The sequence below is a fragment of the Harpia harpyja genome, chromosome 4 (genome assembly GCF_026419915.1).
Source record: "Harpia harpyja isolate bHarHar1 chromosome 4, bHarHar1 primary haplotype, whole genome shotgun sequence".
NCBI classification, from domain to species: Eukaryota; Metazoa; Chordata; class Aves; order Accipitriformes; family Accipitridae; genus Harpia; species Harpia harpyja.
In genome coordinates, this window is record NC_068943.1 from 65,486,278 (window position 1) to 65,512,718 (window position 26,441).

The 26,441-nt window shown below is 40.6% G+C and overlaps 1 protein-coding gene across 6 annotated transcripts in view; it reads left to right on the forward strand.

Moving 5' to 3' along the window:
• Positions 1–18,549, forward strand: part of ARFGEF3 (ARFGEF family member 3) — a 99,657-nt gene extending 81,108 nt beyond the window's left edge. For all 6 annotated transcript variants that reach the window (XM_052784485.1, XM_052784488.1, XM_052784487.1 and 3 more), the window contains 8 exons: positions 1,025–1,153; positions 1,704–1,880; positions 2,453–2,567; positions 3,196–3,298; positions 3,946–4,077; positions 5,669–5,799; positions 9,359–10,589; positions 11,353–18,549. In XM_052784485.1, coding sequence (XP_052640445.1) covers positions 1,025–1,153; positions 1,704–1,880; positions 2,453–2,567; positions 3,196–3,298; positions 3,946–4,077; positions 5,669–5,799; positions 9,359–10,589; positions 11,353–11,544 — 2,210 coding nt within the window. In that variant the 3' untranslated portion in view covers positions 11,545–18,549. The remainder of the gene's footprint in view (positions 1–1,024; positions 1,154–1,703; positions 1,881–2,452; positions 2,568–3,195; positions 3,299–3,945; positions 4,078–5,668; positions 5,800–9,358; positions 10,590–11,352) is intronic.
• Positions 18,550–26,441: the final 7,892 nt, after the last annotated feature.

The following is a 26,441-nucleotide window of genomic DNA, read 5'->3' on the forward strand; positions in this document are numbered from 1 at the left end:
CAAACTCGGTATATCTTAAACAAAGTTCTCTTGCAGCCTTTTTTATTGGTTTTGGAACATAATTAGCCAGCAATCATCATGCAGACACAGACTACATCAGCATGGCTACCAGTGGCAGAGAAGATGGGCTTATTAGTGAACCAAAGTAAAATCCATTTTAGCCTAATAAACCCATAGCCTTTTAAGGAGACTTAGCTCAGGAATAACAGTATACATTGCAGGAGCATTATGAGTGTAATACACAAGATCCTTCTAGTCATTCATAATATCACGGGGAACTAGTAAGTACTTAAGTAATCTGTAAAGAATTAAAGGGCAGCAATTCCTAACCATCTTCAAAATTCTACTGAAAACTGGTTGTATCCCATAATCTTTCAGGGGTGCATGTTTGCTAATGTAGATATGAACTCACAGTACTACCTGTGTCCTAACTGCTGTTCTGGTAGTTGTCCAGCTCTGTCATATCCACATTTAATACTCTTCTATCTGTGACCTCTTAACACCTAAAGATGACATGTGTGGCAGCCTGGTGATGCTTCATGAGACATTATTACTGTTCAAATCTGGGTACCAAATAGAGCCAGTTAAGTTATGGCTAGTCACCTTAGGATCATTACCTAAAAGCATAACCTAAATGAGTATAATCCATTCTGGGCAGCATTTGCAATGGTAGTGAGATGTGTAAAATGTCCCATTAAAAAAAATTTAAAAAAACCACACCTAAGGTTAAAGAGATTGGACTAGTGGGAGTAGTAAACTAAGAAAGAAGACCAGAACAAGATGTATGTGGAGGAGGAAGGATGGGACAAAACATATGCTTAATAAAAAGGGAAGGAAAAGGAGACCATCATTTTAAAAATTGCTATTGCCCACAATCATTACATGGCAATAGTGAACATGCAAGAACCCATGATCTTTAAGTTAATTAATTTCTTAGCCTCTATCACTTTCTGAAGGCAAGTTCCACCTGTGGTCAATGCAGTTTCTCACTCATGGCTTTTAATCTTTGTTTTGTTACTTGTAGGCCTTATCAATGTCTGGATTATTCTGCTGGAAGAATTAACAACGGCTATATCCAACTGTCCCCGTCAGCACCAGCCTCCTACTTTGGATCTGCTCTTTGAATTGCTGAGGGACATTGCCAAGACACCTGGTAATGAAAGGGCTTGATAAAATGTGAGCTAGTAGAGCCCTGACCCAAACTTCCTAGAATCTTAAACCACTTCTGTAAAATGTGTTACTCATGCTAGAGCTGCACAGAGACATTCTCAAGTAGAAAGGGATTTTCTTAGAGCATGCTCTGTTGTTCCAGTTAGTGCATTGTTCTATGTTGACAAAAGACATCTTGTAAGAGTATGTTCAACATACTCTTATATTTATTGCACAAATAAAGAGGTGCAGTACTCTATCGATGTTGTAGCCACAGAAAACGTTTGCCTGGTGTCCAGGAAATGGAAAAAGAAAATTACATAGTCCCGTAGACCTGCTGGGAAAGACAGCAGGTAAACAGTCAGCTAAATGTTCATATACTACCTCACAACTAGATCCAAAACTGCTTGCCCCGTTCATCCCACAAAAAAAGTTTCAGAACCTGCTTTCTTTCACATCACCCCTGGCCTCAAGCTTCGAACAACTTAGCAAATTTACTGTGCGTGTAGGCTTTGTAAGCAAAAATATACAACCATCACTGTGTTTATTTTAAGGACCAGGATTTGGCATTTATGCAGTTGTACATCTTCTTCTTCCCACGATGTCTCTTTGGCTCCATCGCAGCCATGGTGACCATTCTTACTGGGATGTGGCATCTGCTAATTTCAAGCATGCCATTGGCCTTTCCTGTGAACTCGTAGTGGAGCACATTCAAAATTTCATACACTCAGGTATGTCATTGTACTGTCACATCTACTGACAGTCACCAGTGGCATGTTACTGAATAGCTACTTGGGGAGATGATAGTTTCATGGCTTTTTGGTTGCTCAAGCATAAAATAAGCGGAGGAGGGGTGAAAACTTCTTTCTGTCTGGGGTTTTCTTCTTGCTTTATAGGGTTTAGAATTATGGAAAAAATTAACTTGTAAGGGACCTACGGAAGTTTAGTCCAGCCTCCTGCTCAGAGCAGGGCTATCTTCAAAATTAAATCATCACAGTCTATATTATACTTTCCAAAAGAAGACACTAAGACTTTGTTCATAAAGAACTATAATACCAGAAACAGGATCTAACAGAATTTCTCCAGTACCACTTAAGAACAATCCTTTTGATGTTAACAATATAAAATGTCTGGACTTATTTCAGTTTGATGTGATGCATGTTTCAGAATTGAACACTAGCGATAGCTGCATAAAAAGAATTTGGTTTTGCAAAGTCTCTGAATAGCAGTAGGTGTAGCAAGACTGTTTAATTATAATGAAAAGGCAATGATGTTGAAACCAGTCTGTGTCTTTTCCTTATAGATATTGGTTATGAAAATATGATCAATACTATGCTGAAAGATCTTTTCAAGTTGCTGGTAGCCTGTGTAGCAGAACCAACAGAAATTATTTCCAGAGTTGGCTGCTCTTGTATCAGGTAACACAGTCCGTTCACTCTGTTAGCATATTCAAAAAAAGATGTCTTTATATCTTTGAAGAACTTGTGGACTGATTAGGTTGGGTAACATATCAAAAGAAGTCCACAATATATCTATCTCTTTTTATTTAAATAATGAATTTTAGACTTACTAACCTTTTCTTGCTTTTTTTGATCTGCTTCAGAACCTGTGGTTTTAGGCATTACTATTTTTATTCCCATAAAAAGCACTTGTACATTACTTATATGCAGTTAGGCAATAATCCTTAGGAAAAATAATCAAGGGTCTTTCTGTTGGAATTCACAGGTCTTTAGAGGTAATTAATGGCTTTTACAGTCTTCAGGTTATTACAGTCATAATCAAAATAAGCACTGCATTAGAGAGTTACACAGTGTGTGGTACTTGTCCTGGCAAGATGCCTACTTAAAGAGGAAAAACAAAGAGGGGGGGGGGAGTCAAAACTACAGTGTAATTACAAAAATAAGTCAGGGTAACAACCGAGGAGATTGGATATCACTAGCTAGCTAAAGAGTAGGCCTTTTATTCTGTTTTCAACCTTCTCCCATTACAAATAAGAATTAGCTAGTTCCTTCTTGAACATGGTAACATTTTCCTGTGTCCTTGCAGGTATGTGTTAGTGACAGCAGGGCCTGTTTTTACTGAAGAGATGTGGAGGCTTGCGTGTTGTGCCTTGCAGGATGCGTTCTCTGCCACTCTGGAGCCAGTAAAGGTAAACTGCCTTTTTTGCTGACAGTCAAAATGTAATCACAGTAGTTATAGACTTGCTAACTTTTGACAGGTTGCTTTTTCTTTTTTAGAAAAGTTTTTGGGTACAGAGCCAGGAAAGGAAGCGTAAGGATTATGTGGTAGCTTTTGTTACTTTGTCAATTTACAATGAAAGGTGTTGTATGAACAATGGAGATTGAAATCAGTTTTTCTAAACATGTACAGACAACACTAGTTGCTAACAGTCCAGACTTATTTTAAATTGCCCTGCCAGTGTGAAATTAGAAGAGTTAAATAGGTGAAAACTTACCTTTTGATCCATTTCTTTCTCTGGATTGGCTAAAACTAGACAGAAGACAAAGTCACTTACTTGATCCTGTAGCTCCATGCTCCATATAGATTATTTCTCAACTCATTATCTTTCTTGTAACAAAAAGTCCTGTTAAGTCATCACAGGCCAGAGTACATAAGAGGTTGTAATATCTTTGCATCAGATACATCAAATGCTAAATAGCATGTGACCGGCTGACGGTAAGGTGACAGATCACTCTGAATCTTGTATTACACATAAACAGGCTGGACAATGCTACAGTCACTGACTTCACTTAACACACAGTAAAAGCCTGATGTTGATGTTGTGTCTCTCTGTAGAACCTGTTGGGCTATTTCCACAGTGGTTCTGAAAGCTTTAGTGGAGATGCCTGTGAAGTGAAGGTGGCAGCCCCCTCCCTCTCACCAAGTGCTGAAGCTGAATATTGGAGAATCAGAGCCATGGCACAACAGGTACTGACTGATGTTTCAGGGGAAGTCAGAGAACCTTTTAAACCTGGGGCTTTTCTTTATAAAAGTACATCTTTACCACCACCTTCCTCACAAGCCCTATGGGCAAAGACTTCCTCATCACCAGACTAACATTTATTTGTCTAACACTAGTATCAAGAAAAAGTAATAAAACCTAGGAAAAAAAACCCTTAGAACTGTCCCCCTGTAAGTAGGAATTGGGAATGCCTAGGGTGGAGGAGGATGCATAGATACCTGAGGAGAACTGACGATGACCCTGTTGTGTAATGTAGCTTTAAAAACTGCAACCCTAGCATACATCAGTGGAAATGTTTCTAATAGAAAAGGGAAATAGTAGTGTCACTATGAATCCTCATCTAGAATGTCATATACATTTCTGATTACTCTGTTAAAGAATGATAAATTCAAAGGACAAAAAATGCACTAGAACTGAGACTGTGATATGAAACTAGAAAAAACAGATTTGTTCAACTTATCAAAGCAGAGTTTGAAGAGGAATGCAGTTTTTTTCTCTATAAATACCTGGGTATAGATTGCAGAGAAGAAAGAGAGTTACGGAGAACTAGAGTGTAACACTGACATTTAACAAACTATTTAAAACTCACCACTAATTCCTAATCAGCAGAGCAAGCTTGGAGACAACCTTCTTGGGGTCCTTTTGACTACAATGGAGGTTTGTTCATTTTATGAAACTGGTTATATGAAACAAGTTCCTTGAAATACAGCAGACTGAACTTAATGACCCGCAGGGTACCATAAAACTGTAAATACCATATGACAGTTTCAGCATGGGAAAGCAGCTGGATTAAAAAAGCAAACAGATGTTTGGTGTCAATTTCTGACTTGATTAATCATACCCTGACACTGCTTGAAAATCTGAGGCATACAGACCAAGATTTGTGATCACAAATAATGTGGCAGTGGCAGACTTTGAATAGAAAAAAATGTTTTAAATTAAGTTTTAAAGACACAGAACTCAAAAAGCAGGGAATGTGGCATTTATACTTTTCTTGTAGACACTATCAGTGGCACTCCCTGTGTCCTTCTCAGTGGAGATTTGACACAACTACTAAGCTACAAAACAAAGCTACAGCAACTAAGGGTTGTTTCTCCATTTCCCACCCAAAGAATTGCAAGTTAGGTGTCTCTTGTATCTTCATGGCTAAAAATAATGCTTCCAACAACCAACCTTTCTAGATACAACAGGCTAACTAAGCAAACAGGTCCTTGTCTCAACCATACATGATATTTTCTGATAGCAGTATGCAGACAGCAGAAAGCTTGTTTTGGCGTTTGGTATTATGTCTTACACAAGTTCAAAGAAAAAGATGTCTGTCCTTTGCCCTGTGCTCTTCTGGGTGGCTGGAGGTAGCCCATGGCTCTGAGGCTGTCTTACCAAAGCAGCATGCTCCAGGGAAGGTCTTCCTGGGGGGATACCTTGCATTCTCTCCATCACTGTAAAATAAGTCATCATAACAGATCTCTAACAATGCAGGAAATCCTATTCTTGGGCTCCCCAAGGACCCAGAGCAAGTGCTAAACTGATTAGTTTATGTAACTTGTTGTTTTCTAGGTCTTCATGCTGGAGACTCAGTGCTCCCCAAAGACCCCTAGCAACAAGGAAGGGTTTGAACATGCCCAGTCATGCGTGCTCATCATTGACCTGCCACCAGATAAGAAACCAAATGGGCATACCCAGAGAAGGTAAAATATCTTCTCAGGAAAATACTGTGTCATGGAAATCAAGATAAAAAATATTGTCAGGCTGGCAGAGAAGTGAACCGAGCCTGGCAAACCATGCCTCTCCATAGGTCTCATAAAAAAAAAGAAATATGCCAATCAAATAAAAATTAGGTTTTGTGACATAGGAGACAATGGGTTACTACTATCTGCTCTCCAAATGTTCTCATGATCATACACTGGTGAGCAGGCACGTGCAAGAGCTGTTACAGTTACAGAGAAGCGTGCGTCAGGGTCTACAATGTGGGCCTTAGAAAGCTAAATAAGGAAAATGCTTCTGATAGATAGTAAAAATTGGTAGGTTACAAATACCTGAAGGACACATAAGGTCACACAAAGCCTTCAAGCAGAGGAAACACAGATTAAATTAAGAAAAGAATTCTCATAGGAAATACTAGGAAAATCTTTCCAATATTGAGATTCTTTTCTTTAAGAAGTAGAGTTAAAAATATCAGTTTGAAGAAAGGCTTGGAAGTACCATTACGTTTGTAATGATACTTACCAAATGAAATAATGTCTGCTTCACTAATGGTCTTTTAAATTCAGTATTACTGGATTAAGAAGGTAGAAAAAGTTAATGGATGAACTGGAGCAGTATAAATTGAACAGACCACATCCAAAGCTGCAAAACTGTTAACATATTGATCTAGGGAACGTTGGTTTTGCTTGGCACTTTTTTTTTGTGGAAGTCCTTCTATATGTTACCACCTCAGAAACTCATACATTTGCATGACAATCTGATCCTGTCTAAGAATATTTCTTTTTGCTTGCACTTTGTTGTTTAAACAACTGCTGTAACATCAATAGGGCCAAAAGTTAGAATTCTGCATTCATGGTTTGTGTTTGTATTGCAAGGTATGTAATACATGGCATGAAATTGTGTTTTACTAGATACCCAACCTGCGTCTGTACCACTTCAGGTGTTCTCATTCAAAACTAAACTATTGCTTGCAACAAGGAGCCAGATTGTGATGGTCCTTCTTTGGATGGACCGGAAGAAAGACCATGCAAGATGTCTTTGTTCTTATACAGCTGTACAGAAGCTTCCCCCAAGAGCAGGTGTTCTGTTGCCTCGCCTTCAGAGAACAGGGCCCTGCTCAGAGACAAAGAAAGGTTGAGATCACAATCTAAACCCTTCCTTCGTGGTGGGAAGACATCTGCTTTATCCAAAGGTTTGCAGATCATTCTTCTTGTTATAATGAATGCAAAGCAAAAGACTGGAGTACTCCCCTTTCATGGCATGTAAGGCCATGCAATCTAACAGGCTGTGTTTGTAAAGGTAGCATGGGTCTTGCAATAAATACAAACTCTGAATGCTCTCACACTGTGCTTTGTCTAAACAACTGCAAAAAGTGTATATGCTGATAGGCAAATGTTACCCCAGCAATGCTCATTTTTCACCAAAACAGGGCTCAAAAGTTGACTGTGCCACTGTTTTTCATATTATTTGCTACAGCAGTGCAGTTATATGCCAGTCTTGCATGCTAGTAACTGTGGCCTTTCAAAAGTTTTACTTTAACCTTAGTGGGGTTTCTCTTCTCCCTTTTTGCTTTTGTTTCCTTAATGCTGCATTGTTTCACAGGAAGCTGGGGTAAGGGAGCTTTTCTTCTTCCTAAAAAGTAATAATATATTTTAGTTTGAAACTTTGGGCAGAATAAGAAAATACTATCCTTAACCAGCTTTGTCACTGTGTGTTTTCACCTATAGTTCTGTACTAGTTTCTTTTGGAACTGAGCAGTACTTTAAACTGTCCTTGTAAATTGCCTTTTTGGCTGTTACAAGGAAGGCAGATCTCCTTCATTCTGATCCTGCTTTTGGAACAGGATTAGTCTCTTGAAATCAATGCAAGCACTCATTTAACTTTATACATGCTCTTAAGAGCTTTTCTGAGTCAGAGCCTCTAATGATTTTTACAGCAGAAAACTACTTCCCCATAAAGAGCTCCAGTGTATGTATTAATCATCAAGGTTTAGCACTGTCAGATAATAAGACTACTAAATTTTACTGATGTATCAGCACTGACAGCTGTGTCACAGTAAGCAAACTGACATAGGTAAATTAACCCAAGAAGCACAGTTTTGTCTGACTTTTTTTTTTTAGGAAATGTTGCATTCTCAAAAACAAGTTTTGATATGATTTCTCAAAAAAATTTAGACTTTTTGTTTTGCTACTTCGAAAAAACTTTTGAAAGTTGTTTAATGAAAGTAGAATAATTTTTGCAACAAAAAAAATTAAAAGTCTACAACTAAACATCTCATGTTACATGAAGATTTACTTTGACTTAGACCTAAAACTTCAGTATTGCAAGCAAACTGAAAAATCTCTTACTCGTGTGATAGCAGTGCTAATTAAAATGCAACCCATTATAGTTCCCTAAATCAAAACAAGTATTACTATGTGTACCAGAGCATCAGCTCTATTTAAAACATTGCTACTGTAATCTTATGCAAAGACCTTTTTTTTTTTTAAATGCCTTAAGATAAGTTTCACAGTTTATAACTTTAAATCCATGAGATACCAAACAACAATCCTGTCCACCCTTTCTTCCTAGCCTCCCTTGCTTGTAAGCCTCTCAGTGTTATTTACTGGTGAATGACCTGAAAACTTTGGTTGGAGTAATTTGCCATTCCTGGGTTTCCTGCGCAAATCAAAAATCAGTGATATCTAGAACAGCTCACAGCATCTCTCTAACAGGAGCACAGCGAAGAATCACCTAGTATTATATGTGAGACACAGGGTTAGGAATAGATATTTCCATGCTAGGCTCTCAGTGTTCAAGTTGAAGCCTTAAGAGCAAAGAGTGAAATGTGCCTTCAGCAAGACTTAAGCTTCTTTGCATGCTCCATTGCACTGCTGATGTTTCTGTAGATGTTTTTTTATTGGTTGGTTGGTTGGCTCTTTGTGTTTTATTTTTAAGAAGTACTCTGGCATTAGTGGAAATGGAAACCAAGTAGTAAACTATTTTGGCCTCAATTTGTCATGGCAAAATTAAGGATTGCTGAAATGCTGGTGGAGATATTTTAAGGATATTTCAACTTAGGCAAAGTTCAGCAACAAAAATAGAAAATACAGTCAGGGACCAATGGCAGAAGTGATACATAACTTGTGTGTTAACAAATTCCTCAGTTATAGCAGGCTGTAATATTGAGAGTACTTGCAGCTGTCATGAAATTGAAACACAGAATATTTAATCCCTCAGTGTTAGAAGAACTCTGGAGAAAATGACAAAAATAATAATAGAGCTCTCTTTTAATACCACCTCTGCACAAGTGGACAGTTATTTTTCTTAATCAATGTAAGTGTCTTCCCTTCTAGAAAAGTATTTGAAAGAGTAGCTGAAAGACCATTCCAGACAACTTTGTCTTCCTCCACTTTTTTGTAATGAGGCTGTGAAAATTTGGCCTTTCGTTTGCATCTTTCATGTTAGATTCTAAAATACAAAGTATTCCTGTACTTCTAGTAAAAGCACAATGCACCGTTTTTTAATTTTTTTTTTTTTCCTTCACATGCTTGGTTTACCAAGTATTCCTTTCAGGACGATAGTGGTGAGCTTGCTGTCCCACCAAGTACTGCTCCAGAATTTATATGACATCTTATTGGAAGAATTTGTGAAAGGCCCTTCTAACTTGGAGGAGAAAATGACAATACAAGTACCAGAAAACAAGTTGGCTGGTTTTCTCAGGTACATCTCCATGCAAAACCTGGCTGTCATCTTTGACTTACTGCTGGACTCCTATAGAACAGCCAGAGAGTTTGACACCAGACCTGGGTTGAAGTGTTTGCTGAAAAAAGTGTCTGGCATTAGTGGAGCTGCCAACTTGTATCGCCAGTCAGCCATGAGCTTCAACATCTACTTCCATGCTTTGGTTTGTGCAATCCTGACAAACCAGGAGAACATCACTGCAGAGCAAGTGAAAAAGATACTCTTTGAAGATGATGAGAGAAGCACAGACTCATCACAGCAGTGTTCTTCAGAAGATGAAGACATTTTTGAAGAAACTGCCCAGGTCAGTCCCCCACGAGGGAAGGAGAAGAGACAGTGGAGGGCTCGAATACCATCTCTGAGCGTACAGCCTGTCAGCAATGCAGACTGGGGATGGCTAATCAAGCGGCTTCATAAGCTCTGTATGGAACTGTGCAACAACTATATCCAGATGCATCTGGACCTGGAGAACAACGTAGAGGAGCCTCCAGTGTTCAAAGGTGACCCTTTCTTCATTTTACCATCCTTTCACTCAGAAACCTCCACCCCATCAACTGGAGGGCAATCTGGGAAGGACACACCATCCGAAGATGACCGGAGTCAAATCAGGGACCAACTGGGAGACAGCCTGACACCCCGAGGAGGGAGTGGAGAAATGTTGCTGCTACCCCCACCCCTAAGTCCTAAACCAGAGAAAAAAGAGCAAACCAGGAAAAAAGAATGGTGGGAGAGTGCTGGCAACAAGATCTACACCATAGCCACTGACAAAACTATCTCCAAGCTCATGACAGAATACAAGAAAAGAAAGCAGCAACAGGCCATGACATCCTTCACCAAAGAGGTCAAAGTGGAAAAGAAAGGGGAGCTCCTGGGTTCTAGAGGGCCAGACTCACCCATACTCCAGCGGCCACAACATCTTATAGATCAAGGTCAAATGAGGCATTCATTCAGTGCTGGTCCAGAGATCCTGAGACAAGAGAAGAGACCACGCTCAGGATCCACAGTCAGCTCCCTGAATATATCTGTCAGGGATGCAGAGGCCCAGATACAGGTAGGACATACTTGTAGAATGCTAATAATAATAGCAATAATTAAAAAGATACCTGTAAATATTTTTTCCATTGCTTTGATGATTGTAATGATTGTAATCTCTTCATTAAATGTCTTCATTACATAAAGAAGTTATCATGATGAGGACTGAATATTTCAGCAGCTGGCACCGATAAAAACCTGATTCTGTCCTATCAAAAGAAAAACAGTCTTCAGGGAAGTGTTGTTAGGCATATAATAGTACAGCTTTCAAGAGTGTTTCTGTGACTGGGGCCAAAGCTGCACTTAGTCCTAAGAACGAACAATCTACAATGAACTCATTGCTTACTGCTAAGGGCTCTAGCCCACATAAGGCTTTTGAAACTGTCATGCTGCTTGACACAATGCTTTTGTACTTAAGGTTTTTTTGTTAATTCCACAGCAGAAGGAGTGGTCTCTGTTGCTAAGCAGGAACTTGCTGCTTGCATATCCAAGTGAACAAATCAGTGAAAGCACCAAACTTGAAAGTCTTTGTTCACTGTAGGACAAAATAAAAGGTGATGAAGGGTGAGCATGATACCTGCAATACAAAGTCAAACAAGACTTACAGTACTGAATGTGAAATAGGAAGGCACAGTGAACATTAAATGAATATGCTGGCATTACTCAGTCCTCTTCATGAGGCTGCAACCACTGGATATGTTATTTTCTGCCTTAACCGATGGGCTCATCTATTGAGAAAGGTCTTCTAAAGACTCTTTTTTTTGTATCCCATTTGTTTGTAGGCATGGACGAACATGGTGCTGACAGTTCTCAACCAGATTCAGGCCCTGCCAGACCAAACTTTCACAGCCCTGCAGCCAGCGGTGTTCCCCTGTATCAGCCAACTGACTTGCCACGTGACAGATATCCGTGTCCGCCAGGCAGTACGGGAATGGCTGGGAAGAGTGGGCCGAGTTTATGATATCATCATTTAAACCTAGCTGTACTCTGTTGTAAAGGGGAGAAGAGATCTAAGGTATACAGCAAAGAAGTATTTGGGTTTCATTAATTGCCTATTTGTTGGTGATAATTTAAGAAACAATGAGCTTGTCAATGTATATCTCTATTCACTTGAGACTCTGTGTCCCTCACTCTCACTAGCAAAGGAGGCAAAGCATGAGTGTGTCCAGGGGGGTCTGGAATGGCCCCAGAACCCAGAAACTGCTAGTAAATCAGGCTGGTACCTAAAGGGGTGATAAATTTCAGTAGCCTTCATTTTAATTCAAATTTGCAACAGTGGAAGCAACAGTGCAGCAGAACTTCCACACTTGCAATTAGCTGTGAATGCAACTGTTATCTGGATGCCAGACCAGGCAAGTAAGCCTATGTAACTTAAAAAAAAAAAAGTCAGGAAAAAGGTGGGGCTATAGGACAAGTGAAAAGGTGACATTTGTTTAGGGTAACTTTTTTCCCTTCTGAAATTAGCATGAGAGAGGAAAGCCAAATAAAGATTATTGTAGTAACTATATGCCTCACTCACTAGAGAATGTGGAAATTTATTTTGCTCTGAGAAGAGCCTTTGAAGTCTGGTCACATTCAGCGTTGCTAATACGTGACTATTAAAGTATTCCAGGTCTAAAACTGGTGAACCAAGCACAGACTATTCATCCTTTCATTGCTCTTGTGGAGTATTGCTTAAAGAGAAATGGCACTATCAAGCTGCCCTTGACAATGCTACCCTGGCTGCTTCTTCAGCTATGCCTACAGCTGATCATTTTTCCACATGTCTAATTCCTCCTAAGAGCAACGGGGAAGTTTGGTTTTCTGTTTCCTGTGAAGCTGGGGGGGAAGACACACCACAGAGCAAATACCAGCATGTGCCAATATCCAGCATTCAACTAAACAGAGTAGAGATAAAGTGTTCCAGTTTAAGCAACACTGCAGCTAAGTTAGCTTATGCTTCTACTGGAAATTTATGTTTGCTTATATAAAGCTGCTGTAGCCAGGAACACCCTTATCACCTTTGTTACTCTTAGCCTATCACTCCACATTGAGCTGAACCAAGAAGGAAAATAGTCTGAACGGAAGGTATCTTTCCTGTTTCTCTCCCATTTCTTGTCTGCTGCTGTAAATAGAAGGGGATAGATCCTCATGGAGGTACATCCCCCTCTGTGCAGCACTCTTCTAGGGACTATTACAATTTGCTGATATTATTAAAGGAGAGGAAAAGGGGAAGGATTGATGTGTTGTCAAATACATATGTGATGTTCTTCACTCTAGCCACAGCAAAGGGTTACCTTGCTGCACAAGTTATGTCACAGCCCCTGGGACATTCCATTTTGTACTCCCATGCTACATCATTTGTTGATTAGAAGTTGAAATAATTTGTTGAAAATAAGTTGATTTTAATCTTGGGTGGCCCCTTAATGATGTTCTCCCAAGGCTTTTAAAATGTGCACACCAACTAAATATACAGCTTCAGTCCCTGCTCCAAAGCATCCTCAAAATGGCATCTCTTTAGATCAGGCCTGGATTTTTGCACAACTACCTGCTTTTAGCATCTTAAACCTAGAAAAACAGAGGGAGCCAAAAGGCTCCACTGAACAGCCATCACCCAAGCTGATGTGTTTACAAAGAGTCTGCCACTATCCTCCTGCTTTTTCCCTCCATTGCCCACTTCCCATTTGTCACTCCCTGGACTTGTGCAGGGAATATTTGTCCCATAACTTTCTGTAGTGTCAGTCACACTACTCCCTTTCTTTCAAAACTTCCCTTTGCTAAGTTGTTTCAAGGACATAAAAATTCCATAAAAACAACTCTTACTTACCACCTACCTTGACTTTATAAATGAGTAATGTAACAATTTTGTCAATTTTCCCCAAACAGTTTTAATACTTCCTGGGGACAGGTAGGATTAGCCCTTGGTATATGGGAAAGTAGTAGCATGTTTGGTTTCTGTTGCCATGTCTTTCTTACACAACTTTAGGTAGAATAAAAAAGGGTGGCTATATTTTTCATTAAAGTTTTTATTGGGCATCTATACAGAACTGCTTTTAAAGCAGTACATTAATTAGGCAACAACAGAAATCAGAATAATAAACTGTATGCAAAACACCCAGCTCTGCTGTTTTTCATTATATGTGCATTGAATGGATGCAGATCCTTGCTGTACTAATCTAAAACTAAAGCAAATCCCTAAATTATGCTGGAGAAGTAAAATTGATAGCAGTACCAATGGAATCACTCAGGATCCAGAAGAGGGCCTAGTATCTAGGAAATGCTGTGGTTATGTGTTGTGGTTGCAATACAAAATCCTTCTGTAAAACAGAAAGAAAAGCTCTAGGAGTGACAATACCACCACCCCCACTCCCCCTCAAGCGTGTGAACACAGCACAGCCTAGTGTTATTTGAGTAGCCACCATCTTGACCCAAAGTATAATTTCATTTCAACTTTTTACACTACAAATACCATACTGGAAATGAGTAGGAGTAAATTTGCTCTATTGCTGTTGCCCTGTTTTAACTTTGCCCTCCAAATTATGCACTAAGTGCCCATTGTCACCCTCAGTGCCTCTGCTCATTAACACCCCTCCATAAGAGGTCATGAGTAACTGAGTAATTCAAGAAATGTAATTTAAAAGAATGGGGGTGAAAGAATCTTAGAAGCAGCAGGCTTTACATAAGCAAAGTTTAGCATGTGCTGTTCTTCCTTTTCCTTGTATATAAAATGGTGAGCAGCCCATGGCCACTTCAGGAACCATTAATCTGATATGCAGAAGCTTTCTGATGCACCTCCAAAATATAAATAAATAAAAAATGGAGTTCGTTCATCACATTCTCAGCTATTTTTTTGCTAGTTTAGCCATAGACATCAGCAAGACCCAGAGTACAACACTAAACACATGAAGTCACAAGTTCATAGACCTGTGCAGTCTGTTTCATGCGTACTTTGGCTTAAGGCTGCCAGCGTGCTACCTTCAGACCTCACAAAGCAAGCTTTTAGCCCAAAGGAGGAGTCTGCCAGAACAGTCCCAGGAAAAGGGTACAGGCACCAGCCTGCCCTAAGCTTCAGAAGGGGACTCCCCAACTCTGAACACCCCAATCATGTCCAGCTGTACCACACTACAGCAGCTTCTCTGCTCTCCACTTGTGAGTGGGGAAGCACCACAGTCAGTAGCACAAAGTAGCCCTTGTATCCACACATGTAAGTCTTTCTCATATAATCCATTCAAATCCTTACGTATAGCCCCATAACATAGTGCATGAGCTAACAGCAGCATATTACCAGCTTTACTGTTGAATCAGAACATTTGAGCCTTGAAAAAAAGAGTGTGTATTATAACCAGAGCAAAAAGGAAGAGCAAGCTCAGGCTAATGACCACATTCTTCTCTTTTCTTGCACTTACTTACTTTTTTTGTCACATAAATTTCTATAGGAGTTGGGTTTAATTTTTATTGAACTGGCCAGTTACTTTTAAAAATGACTGGCCAGTAATTTTTATTTAACTGAACTGGTTAAAAAAAAAAAAAAAAAAAAAGGTGGTGGTTTGACATCCTTCTCAGGTACTAGAGCTGCACCTCTGCTGCCTTTGCCTAGTTCCCACTGCCCTCCTCAGGGCCACCACAGCAATCAGAGGCAACATCATCACATTTTAAAATCTTGCAGGCAGCCAGTAACATAGAAAGTTGCTGTTGGCCAGCATCAGCTACCTTTACACACATGAAACAGCTCAGCACTGTGCAAATATTTAAAGCTGAAAAAAGCAGCCTACTCATCAGGAAAGTGCTACAGTATAACAGGAGCAGGATTTGACCCCAGTTAATATGGTCTCAGGCCATTGCATATGTTTGCACTTTATTCTGTAGTGTGAATATATGCAGATACATGAGATAATAGATGTGTTTATGTATAGATTCCTGTAGCTCCAGTCACTGTCATACTCAGAGCATTCTGATATTTACAGAGCAATATCCACATTAGTAGTATATTTATCATGCTCTTTTTGAATATTTGTGTCACATCAGTAATGGTTAATGCAGTTGTTCTGGTAACTTCCCCACAGCAGGGGGATAAACACTCATGTGAGAATAACTGACTGACTTAATTTAGCATCTAGAAAGAATGAGTAGGGAAAGATTTACGTAGACCCGGGCAAAACTTTCCTTGTAAAACTCCCAGCACAGGCAACACAGCTTTTGCCTCATCACAGATAAAAAAAATTCATGTCCTCTGGACTACAGCTGGCTCATGTCAAGGCCAAGCAGAGTTTACACCCGTACTTGTAAGGTGCTTTGCCTTTCAATTTGAGCTGCAAGTTTTGTTTAAAACCTAAACCGTACTGTAAAATTCACTGACAAATCCTCACCTGCCAAAGATACAACCCCCACCTCTAAATACCTTGTGTTACCATACATAATCTCCATCTGCGCTTGATATAGTAGCATCTCAGTGTTGGTATCTCCACTGCAGAGCTCGGCGCAGCACCAGTATGAAACCAAGTGCCAAATGAGTTAGCAAGTAGAGCGAGCCAGCTCCATGTGCTGCCTGCACTTTGTACGTCTCTTCACAGCTTAGGCCCACACTCAAAGTGCCTAAGCTGTTGAAATCAATGCGAGTTACATACCTGGATATCTTTAATACTCAGGACTCAGTCCTTGACTCCTTCAATCCCTACATACAGTTTCACAAGTTCTCAGGAAAGGGGAAGTCCTGTACAGTTCCTGATGTCACCCTCTCTGCTGCGGTCCTCTATACACCTCCTGCTTGAAAAATCCAGAACCAGCACATATTCCCATGCATCCCAGCACCACAAAACTAGAACCTTCACTTCTGCACAGATCCAGTTTTAACATGTAGAAGGCTGACCATAGCAAGCCGAAGTAATTTCTTTCTACCTAGTTCATCTGTGTAGAAGCTTATTCAGAAATTGAGCATGTGGTTTGGCTGTTTTCACCTTTAGCAATCCATTCTAGAAATGCCATTACTCAGTGATAAATTGTTTTTAATTCACCAAAAAAACTGTTAAGTGCTTTCTTTCCTTGCCCTTGCTTTTGTGAGGGTGTGCTAAGATTATGCTTAAGCAATTTACTCATTACTCCAGTTCTAGTCATTTCTGGGAAGATCTATGTACAGTGCTAATCATGGCGTATGACATGAAATACAGTTAGGGTTGGGTTTTTTTTTCAATATCTAATCATTCCACAATTGTTTGAAGAAATAATGCAATACCATCAATTAAAAAAAAAAAAGTTTCTCTTCTTTTTTAGTGTAAAAGGACCAAGTTACCATAGCACAGAAGCACAAGTAAATGTTGGATTTTATGCAATGTAGATTAGATAATAGCATCCAGCAGCTAGAGATCCCTCGTCACTGAACCTCACTATTTTGAGTAGAGCTTCTATAGGGATATGACCAAAGGGTCTCTTAGCAGCCCTCACCAGCAACGCACCTGGAACTCCAGGAAGTTGTACAGCTGCAAGGAAGAAGTCAGAGCTCCACTTTCTGTTGTTTCCACTAATCCCCCTCAGAACATATACTTTATATGTGACACTAACTGTATGATGTCATACTACACAAACAGCTTTGGCTAAACATGGAGTGCTGGCCATTTAAAAAGAAAAAAAAAAAAAAGCACATGGCATAAGTATGCATCAGTCTTCTCACTTGGTGCTCAGAAGTCTCCAAGCTAAAAACTAAAAGCAGAGGGAAGAAGAAATGCCCTAATTCTATGTATATCAGTGGAGCTACACTGTATGATCCTGGATTAATGCAATAATGAGCTCACCTGTGGGACCAGATCCCTCAAATTCTCTTTGTTTGTGGCAAATTCACAAGTTGAGGTTTGCATAGTCTCCACCGTCACATTGAATCAGGGACTGAGTTTATGGAAGGCATTTTTTGTTAAGAAACATGGCAACAGGATCTACTTCAATCCTTTTACCCCAACATCCCACTTTTCCAAAGGTAGTTATGTACTTCCATAAATTTCATCTAAATACCATGGAGCACCAGGGCCCTATTTCCTATCCATGCATTTAGTTCATCTGGGGTGAAGTGCCATGCTTCCGCAAGAAGCAAGCTAAAACAAGAGAGCTGAGCTAGCGGAGAGGCACAGGTACACAGGTTCAAGCAAGGGACAAATATCACCTCCACAAGCAGGCTGTGGCTCCTGAGCCCCCTGCTCTGCAGAGGAAAGCAGGATTCAATACCAAAGGAAGAACAGCCAGGAAGGGCAGAGCATGGTGGTGACAGAGCCCTGTACTGCATGCTGTTTGCTGGAGCAGATGGGAGCAAGAGATTGAAAAGTATGCAATGACAGCAGCGAGCACCTTCATTCAGTTCCCCCCACTTTCTCTTCTCCCCCTGCCCTGCCATCCTTCACCTTTTTGTCATTATTTGTGAGACTGCAAACATAATTCCATGGGCCCTTCAACCAGAACTGAAAACTGAAAGCAAGCCAAAGGGAGTGGACCCTCCATTTTGCCAAAGATCTAAAACTTTCCTGTTAAAAAATTTAAAAAAAAAAAAAAAAAAAATCAGATTTTATTTCCATGATGATGGCTGCCATAGGAAGCATTTTACCACAAAACATGATTCCCAGGACTTCATCTCTCTAGCTGTATATTCAGGAGGAGCCACGAATACTTTTTAAGAAGAGAGACTGTAAATTGCCTTGTCAAGCAGGTGCGTACATTGGGTTTTCCTTCTACCGAGTTCATACCTAGCTGCAATTCCTTGGTCTCATTCATGTTTCCTCCCTCTCCTTTCTGCTGTTCTTTAGAAAAGCACCTCCCCATGTCCGCCATGTCCTGTTGTGCTGCTAGCTTTGTTTGGTCCTTGGGTGTCCAGTGGTCAGGCAGTCACTGTCAGCTGGCTTGCAAATTGTATTTTGTGTATATTTTATTCTGACTGAATTCTGAAATGGAAATATTTTAAAACAAAAATTATAAACTATTTATGTTGCTTGTGTTGTAGAATAAAGAAGCAAATGCAAAATAAATTATGCTTTGGTTTTGTCTAAATAAAGTTATTTTACAGTTACTGATGAAGCAAAGGAGCAGAACTGAGAAAGGGCCTGAAATACTTGGTACATACCAGCAGGGACTGCAGTTTTCACAGGTGACCTGGGGCATTTAGCCACTTTGAACTGCTGGGGGGGGGGAGTTGGTGGGAGCTGAGATCTAAACACTTTAACAAATGCCCTACACCACTCCTAGCCAGAGTTTGGGCTTGCAGGGGTGGAGGAGGATGAAGCTACTGAGACAGCTAAAGGTACAAGTAGACACTATGCAGAATTTTGAAGCATCTAAACATGTGAGGCATTTCTTCCTCCATTAAAATGATGAAAATACTTTTTGCTTTGATTTCATTAGAGATGGAATTTTAAATAAATAAATAAATAAATAAAACCACACACAACAAAAAAAACACAAACATGGCAGAAAAGGCACCTACTTTCAATCCCATAAATAACTTTGAAAACTGTCCTAAAAGGTAACCTTAGGGATTGAACTCTACAAATTCCATCACACACCAAAGTAACCACTTTACTGCCACTGAAATCCAGACAGTGCCTATCCCACCACCATCCCAGCCTCCAGCATTAAAGCCACTGCTTGTAAACACCTCCAGGGACAAGCAGCCAAGCAGCCATCACAGGACAGGGTCCCTTGGAGCGCTAGTTCACAGCCAAACTTTCATCGGGTTTTTAAGCTAAGCATTCCCCAAACACACGCAGTTTAGCTAGCACTGAAAAGGTGTTCCCATTCTACAAGTGCATGCAAACAGCATGGATGCAGCAGTTTCATCCCTCTAAAAAGCTCGACGAGTGCTCTCCCCATCACCTAAATCCCTCTTTTGATTAAAGTTGGATCAATGATTGCTCCTGCTGGAGAAAAACCCTTAATTTAATGGAAATGCTTAATGAAAACAGTAAACACATTCTTCACAGCAGCCACACATGCTTCCATATGCAACCAAAATTTAGGTACAGAAGAAAGGGTTGACCAGTACCCCTGTCAAGAGAATTGTCATGGGCCTCCCTGAAAGCAGGAGTGTTTCAGCAACAAGACATAGCAGCATACAGTAACCTTTACGGTACATCTCTGTGCGCTCAGGGATGCTATCCGCAGCCCGAAGGCAAGTTTCCACATAATGTCAAGAGTGAAAATGCAGCCAGCTTTCCCACCTGGCACCACTGGGATCTCTGGGCATGGGCTCCCATGCACTGAAGAAACACAAGGTCTGGCCTTCAATGTCTGTTACACAACAGCCTCGTCAGCATGAAGGTTAAGAGCAGATTACAAAACAACTAAATGAGGTTGTGATGCTTTAATAATCTTACGGCACTTCTGGCAAAACACAGTGTGTTAAATCCCAACAGTTGGATCTAATTCCATTCCAGGAAACTACCTTCTGCTGCTCCACACATCTCATTTAGATCCCATTAGAAAGATTTTCATTTCCTCATGAACAGCATTCATTAATGTAAAACAGCAACTGGGTAAACACAGAAAGTACTGTTCCACTATTTCACTCACTCCTTACATGTACAAATGCCCAGCTGTCTTCTCACTTAACGGTGGGGTCAGACTAGCACAGCTTCTGCTGACAGTGGTGTGAGAGGAAGAGGTCCACACACAGTGGAAGTGGTGAACTTTCTTTGTAGTTATATAGAAGACACTTGGGCTTCTTCCTTTGTTGAGGAACAAAGTGTTAAGAACACTTGCCAAATAAAATAGTTGTCAACAAATATTTAAAAAAAAAAAAAAGAAAAGAAAAAATTCTTTTAAAAAAGGGGAATAAACAGCCACACCATTAAACCTCAAGCACTGTCTCCCCTTCAGTCACTGAATTCATACACCAGATTCCAGAACAGGGTACACGAAAGGCCGTTTAATGCATTGCTTTGTAGACAAAATTCAACAGATGGCTTTTGGTTTTGTTAATTGACCAGTGATGAAAACTTCCCATAGAAGTTGTTAACAAACATATTTATCAGAAGAAAGTCATCATGGTTCAGTTTTGAAAGGCTGACTTTTAGGTCCAGGAAGGTCAGCTCCCTCAAATCCCTCCAGAGCCTACCACAAGTCAGACCCCCAGGAGGCTCAGAGGAGGAACAACACCCACCAAACCACACAAAACTGCACATTCTCTCAACAGCTTTGGTAAAACTCTTCCTTCCTCTGCCTTTACAACAAGTGCCAAAGATTGGTGCACAGACATCAGGTTACCCTAATCTCCCTCCATGACATACATTCGTTTGTAGCAACTAGGATTTCAAAACCCATGTTTTTTCACAATGTAGGTTTGCCACTGGCTACACTGTATTCATCTGTGGTCAACTAAATGTTAAAAGCTCCCCTACTACCAAGCCAGACATCTTTCCTAAATGTTATTTTTTGACAGAGTGCCAAGAGAGCACCCAGTATCACCACTACCGTTTTACAGATGGGATGAACAACTGAGCAAGTCAAAAATTTGTCCTTGACCTCAAAAGGGCCCAAAGTATCTACACCACATGCTCTGGCCTCTTGCTTATCCCAGAGTTGTAGACCTGTGGGAAAATCTGGCAAGAGGAAGAGGAAAAAAAAAAACAACACCAAAACAAAATGAAAAACCAACACAACAGCAAAGACAATTTATGGAAGGGATAATAGAAAGGCAAACTAGAGATACTAGCAGATACCTCAGGTACAAGACTAAAGAGAAGGGAAATGCACTTTGGATGCAACAGCTAATGCACAATAGGGTTGCATAGGAGACCACTAGCACATCCATACACCCAAACACTCAGAAAGTACCACCATGGTAATAATGGGACAGTATTTTCAGTAATCCTGCTGGAAGTAATCCTTGCTGTGTGTGCAATTTTCTGACTCCTGATAGAAAACCATGGTAGTAAATCTCGTTTAGCTGTTGTTTTACAAGAGAATCGTACCTTCATCTACACTGTATTTATTAGGAGATCTGTATCCATAAAGTAGAGACAATACTTCTGGTTTGCCAGCTCTGAGGAAATATGCCCAAGCTGAATTATTTTCATTTGCTGTGGTTAGTGTGAACACTTCTGAGATCTGTCATCATCCTCATTCCCTACCACAGTCAAACAAAATTACTTAAGATTAAAATAATTTAGACTACTTTCCTGCATGGCATTTATCAATTATTTACTATGTTTTTGAATGTTACATTACATTCCTGGCAGGCTGCTTTGTACTTCAAATCAGTTTCTCCTTTGTGCCAGAGATTATGGGGAGAGGAACAGAGCAAAATAAAACTGGATAAGATGTTATATTGAAATCTATCCCTATAAGTAAGTATGCCCAGGAGGTCAGAAACAGACAAATCTTCAAGCTCGGGAAACAAGAATGTCAAACATAATGAGAAAGTGAAAAATGTTTTTGAAAATGTATTACAGTACTCCTCATGTAAGGAGAGGAAGGTGACAAGGCTCTTGGTTGGTTTGAAAGGCTTACCTCCAAAAGCAATTCATCTTCCCTTGAGAAAACAGGGGAATCGGTTTCTGTGTAGAATTGCAATGGTGGCACCGCAAGAGGAAGGCCCTGATAAAAATGTTCTTTTAAAGTCCCAGCTGCAGGGATGGTCATCAGAGCAGATCTTACATCTCTCTTGCATACATTACCTTTCCTTTCAAAAGGACGCTAAATAATTGAATATCTCAGTGCAGACTCTTGTGACCAGCCCCAAGCCCAAGAGAATAAAGATTATTAGTTTGCAAAGCCAACCATGGAGGGAGGAGAAAAAAAAAAAAAAAAAAAAATTGAAGGTTTAAATCTAGTTCACTAATAATTTTTTCTTACAAGTTTTCAATCAAATCTCCTTTAGCATTTCAGGGAACAGGGAGGGATGGAACAGAAGTGCAATGTAACAGCGTACCACGGATTTTTTTAGGCAGAGCTGTAGTGAGAGTAGGACAAGAAGGATGACCACCACTAAGTGTCCGTCACAGGTGGTGGGAGGCATATAGGGTAAGCTGTGCCATCCTAGACAACAGCACAGATCTGCAGTGATTGCTGAACTAAAACAGGATGAGAAAGAAGAGCCTGGGGCAGGGCACAAGTGCCAAACTACATCACTTTCAGTGTCTCTTTTAGAGCCTGAGCCATCAAACCAAGCCAGGCTGACTGGACAAGCATCTCTTTCAAGAAGGCATCATCCTGCACATGGCAAAAAGCAATGTTTGGAGCCAAATAAAATAAAAAAATAAAAAAAAAAGAAAAACCACCAAAAAACCCCAACCAAAACAACAACAACAAAAAAACCAACCAACCAAACAAAAAAAACAACAACCAACCAAAACCCTGAACAGCAACATCAAAACACAAATGTCTCTAACCAGTCAGGTCTAGTGCTGCCCCTACAACCTGGGCCCATTATAACTGCTCACCCATGCAGGCCCCATTGCCCCACAGCAGCCATCTGGTTCCTCCTGCCAAAACACACCAAGTCGCTTGACCTTGAGAGTGTAAGGCTATGCCTGGAAATGGGATGAGAGGATCCCCACATTGTAGCAGAAATCAAATCAAATAACTGCCTCAGCTGTTCTGTTCACAACTAATTCTGTTTGTACACCACCGCCCCAAGCAAAATCTAGTCGTTCTTTAACAAGAAAATCCACATATAATCAGCCTGGACCCAAGCTTTCCCCACTGTACAACTCTGTTCCCATCGAGCAGCACTGGAGCTTCACACAGGACCAACATTTTGCAGCATCAATGCAGCCCGTGCAGGCTGAACTGGAAGGCACCACGGGGCACCCTCTTCCCACTCACTATCCAGAAGGGGGTCACTGCAGTGGGTGTTTTTTCAGTACTCTCTCAAATGACAATAAAGTGTCCTGGATTTAGGACATGACAGACTGTGCACATGAAAGAACTGTTCAGATCATCCATTCAACTTCCCTGAGCCCCAGAGCAGAATTTTCTTTGCGTTTTGCTACTGTTTTGGCCCTTCTACTTGCACAAGCCCCCACCTCAATGTCAGCTTCCCACAGGAGACACTACCACGTAACTCCATACACCTCAATATCAGTGCATCATTCTCAGGCTGCAGCTTAAATTTGCTAGCTGAAAACCTAACCTGTTAGTTATAAAGCTGTCCACACTGAATAATGGTTCTCAGCAGTTCCACTGCCCAGGTATTTCTAACATGTAATTATTCCCCTCTAACCATTCACACATTCCTCGGACACCACATTTCTTTCGTGATTGCCTGTTTTCAGTGCCACCCCCAGCTGCCTGGATAAGTATCTCATTTTAAGAAGCCACACTTAAAGCCTTTGCCTTTGTATCTGTGGTTTTCTGTTGAGGGTGTTGCATGATGCCTTACCTTTTTTAATACCAAAGGCCTTTCATTTCCAATCTCATAGCATACTTTCCACTTGCAACTCTGTAAGCTCCCATCTCCCCAGCCCAAGGACACTGGCAGTGCCTTTAGTATGCTGTCTGAAGCACTCTTATCCTTATGGCCTTGCACTGGTCAAATCTGAAACATTTTTATATCCCTTATGTCAGAAAATGTCTGCCTTTCATGTTTAACTCATCTCTTTTTCCCCCCCCATGCCTCCTGACACGAGAGTTTCCAGTCTACAGCTCCATAGTAAGAGCTCTTCAGCCTTCCCCTCACAGTTTTGAGTAGGTAACTTCAGCACCTACTAGGGTAACGTCTCTATTTATCCAGTAGACATTACCCAATAACACATATGAACAAAGCTTAGCAACCAATCAGCATGCAGCACATGCACTGCGTCAAGTGTGACGGAATTAACGCTAACAGCATCATAAGCAAAAGCAACTAATGGGGAGTTTGAGCAGCTCCCAATAAAAACAATGCAGTCACACTCAGCAAAGGGTTATGGGGCACCTGCTGCACCAAGAGGACACCCCAAGGAGGAGGACACCTGCCTAGGACTCCCTTCACTTCTCTTCCCACCTGACTGGGGGGGAGAAGATTTCCCTTTTCTCTGCCTCTTCAGGTAACTTTGCAGTCAATGTATGCCATCAGCTCTGCTAACAAAGCTTTGTGCATTTAAGGCTAGCTGACCTGTCTTTGTGCAGCAAGGGTCATATCCTCGAATCTAGGCTTGACTGCAATTTTGCTGACAAGCTGAACCATTAACAAGTGCACTTGAGAAAAAAAACTCTTGCCATGTCTGCAAATTTGGGGCCTTTTTTATATACAAGATTTTCTTAATGTATTTCATTTCTATAGCAATCTTTATTTTACAGGTTGCAGGAGGCTGCATATCTTCCCCATAAGTTGGAAGCAGGAATCTTTAGATTCACAACAGGAGATTCAGCTTCAGGACGTGAACTCTGAATTGCAACAGTACACAAAACGTGTTATTTCAAGCAAAGGGATGTTCCAGTTCACCTAAATTAAAACAGCACAAAATTGCCCAAAGCCTCTCAGCTGATGGTCTGTTAAATAATGCACACTTCAATTCAAGGAGTTTCATATAGATTCAGAAGTCCATGGACAGGAATAATTTTCTCCCTTGTCCTGAAGGGACAAAGGCCAAGGGTGTCCCTTGGCCTTCCCTTGACGACTGAGCACAACACTGAGCAAGTGTCTCCCAATTTACAGCCCCAGTTCTCATACAGATGCAGTCTGCAGCTTCAGGGAAGCCACCTAACCAGTGATAAGCTGGGGTTAAGGAGAAGCAAGTAACGTGCCTGATCTGTGCTTGAGGCCAGTCAGTGAGAGCTGGGTAACCAGCTACTTCAGCTTATCCTCCAGTATACTGCAGCTTTCTCCTTATGGTCTCTCCCTTGGCTCTCAGAGAGGCCACTCAAGGAACTGGCAGTGCCTAACCTTTTAACCCTGCTTCTACAGAGCCTGAAGGTCCCTCCACTATTGTGTCTTTGGTCCAGTTTGTCATACACCGCTCATCCTCATGTGTATACGGGCAACTGCAACCCACTACAAGCTTGTGTACGGCACCAGTTGGTTTAGATTATACAGGTATTTTCAACCCACTCATTCTTACTGCTATTGCTAAATATGTTTCAGGGCAGGAATGGATTTCAAAAGCTGTATTTCCTCAGGCTTTCAAACGTTTCAAGCATTTTAACAATGACAAATGAAGACTTACAGATTCATTGTTAATAACAGGAAAGGTATTAGGGCTTCTCTAAATCTGTAATTAGAGACGTTAACCTGTAAGATAATATGTTAATACCTACAGTTCTTCTGCTCTGGAGCTACACCTGGCCTTAAAGTGATGACAAAGGACTAATAAGTAATTTGCATTTTTTCCAATCTGATGAAGAACTGAGCTAGTTTTAGAAGCTAGAAGAGCTATTTCTTCCCCAACAGTGCTCTCTTGGCCACGCTGATTCTAAGCAAAAATATCAGAAAGTCTAATTCCTTTGGCATCTGGGGTTGATAGATTTTTGGCAGCAAATGACATTAACCAAATCAAGCTATGAATATATGATCATGATTTTGTATAAAATTTAGCGTGTTAGCAACAAGTACTGACGCAGACACTGCTGTATTTGGATACAGTCTCAAGGGATTTGATACAGGGATTCACAATATTCCAGCAGAAAATTGTATCATTTTGAACACAGAATTGCTAGATAGATTGAAACTCAGTCATTATGGGTCAAGCAAAAATCGCATGATCATTGACTGCACTTAGTTGGGCCAAGTTGTTTTAGTAGGATCACACAGTGGCCAGAATTAGATAGTGTTTTGTCAAACACTGTCATTAGCAATCTTGCCAAAGAAGTATAAAGCACTAACTAAAGCCCCGCACAATACTGAAGGAAGATGCAACCACCTGAAAACACACAGGGGAAAAAAATTCCAAATGCACTAAAAGATTATTGTAACAGCAGTGATTTTTTAAAAAGTAAGATTCAA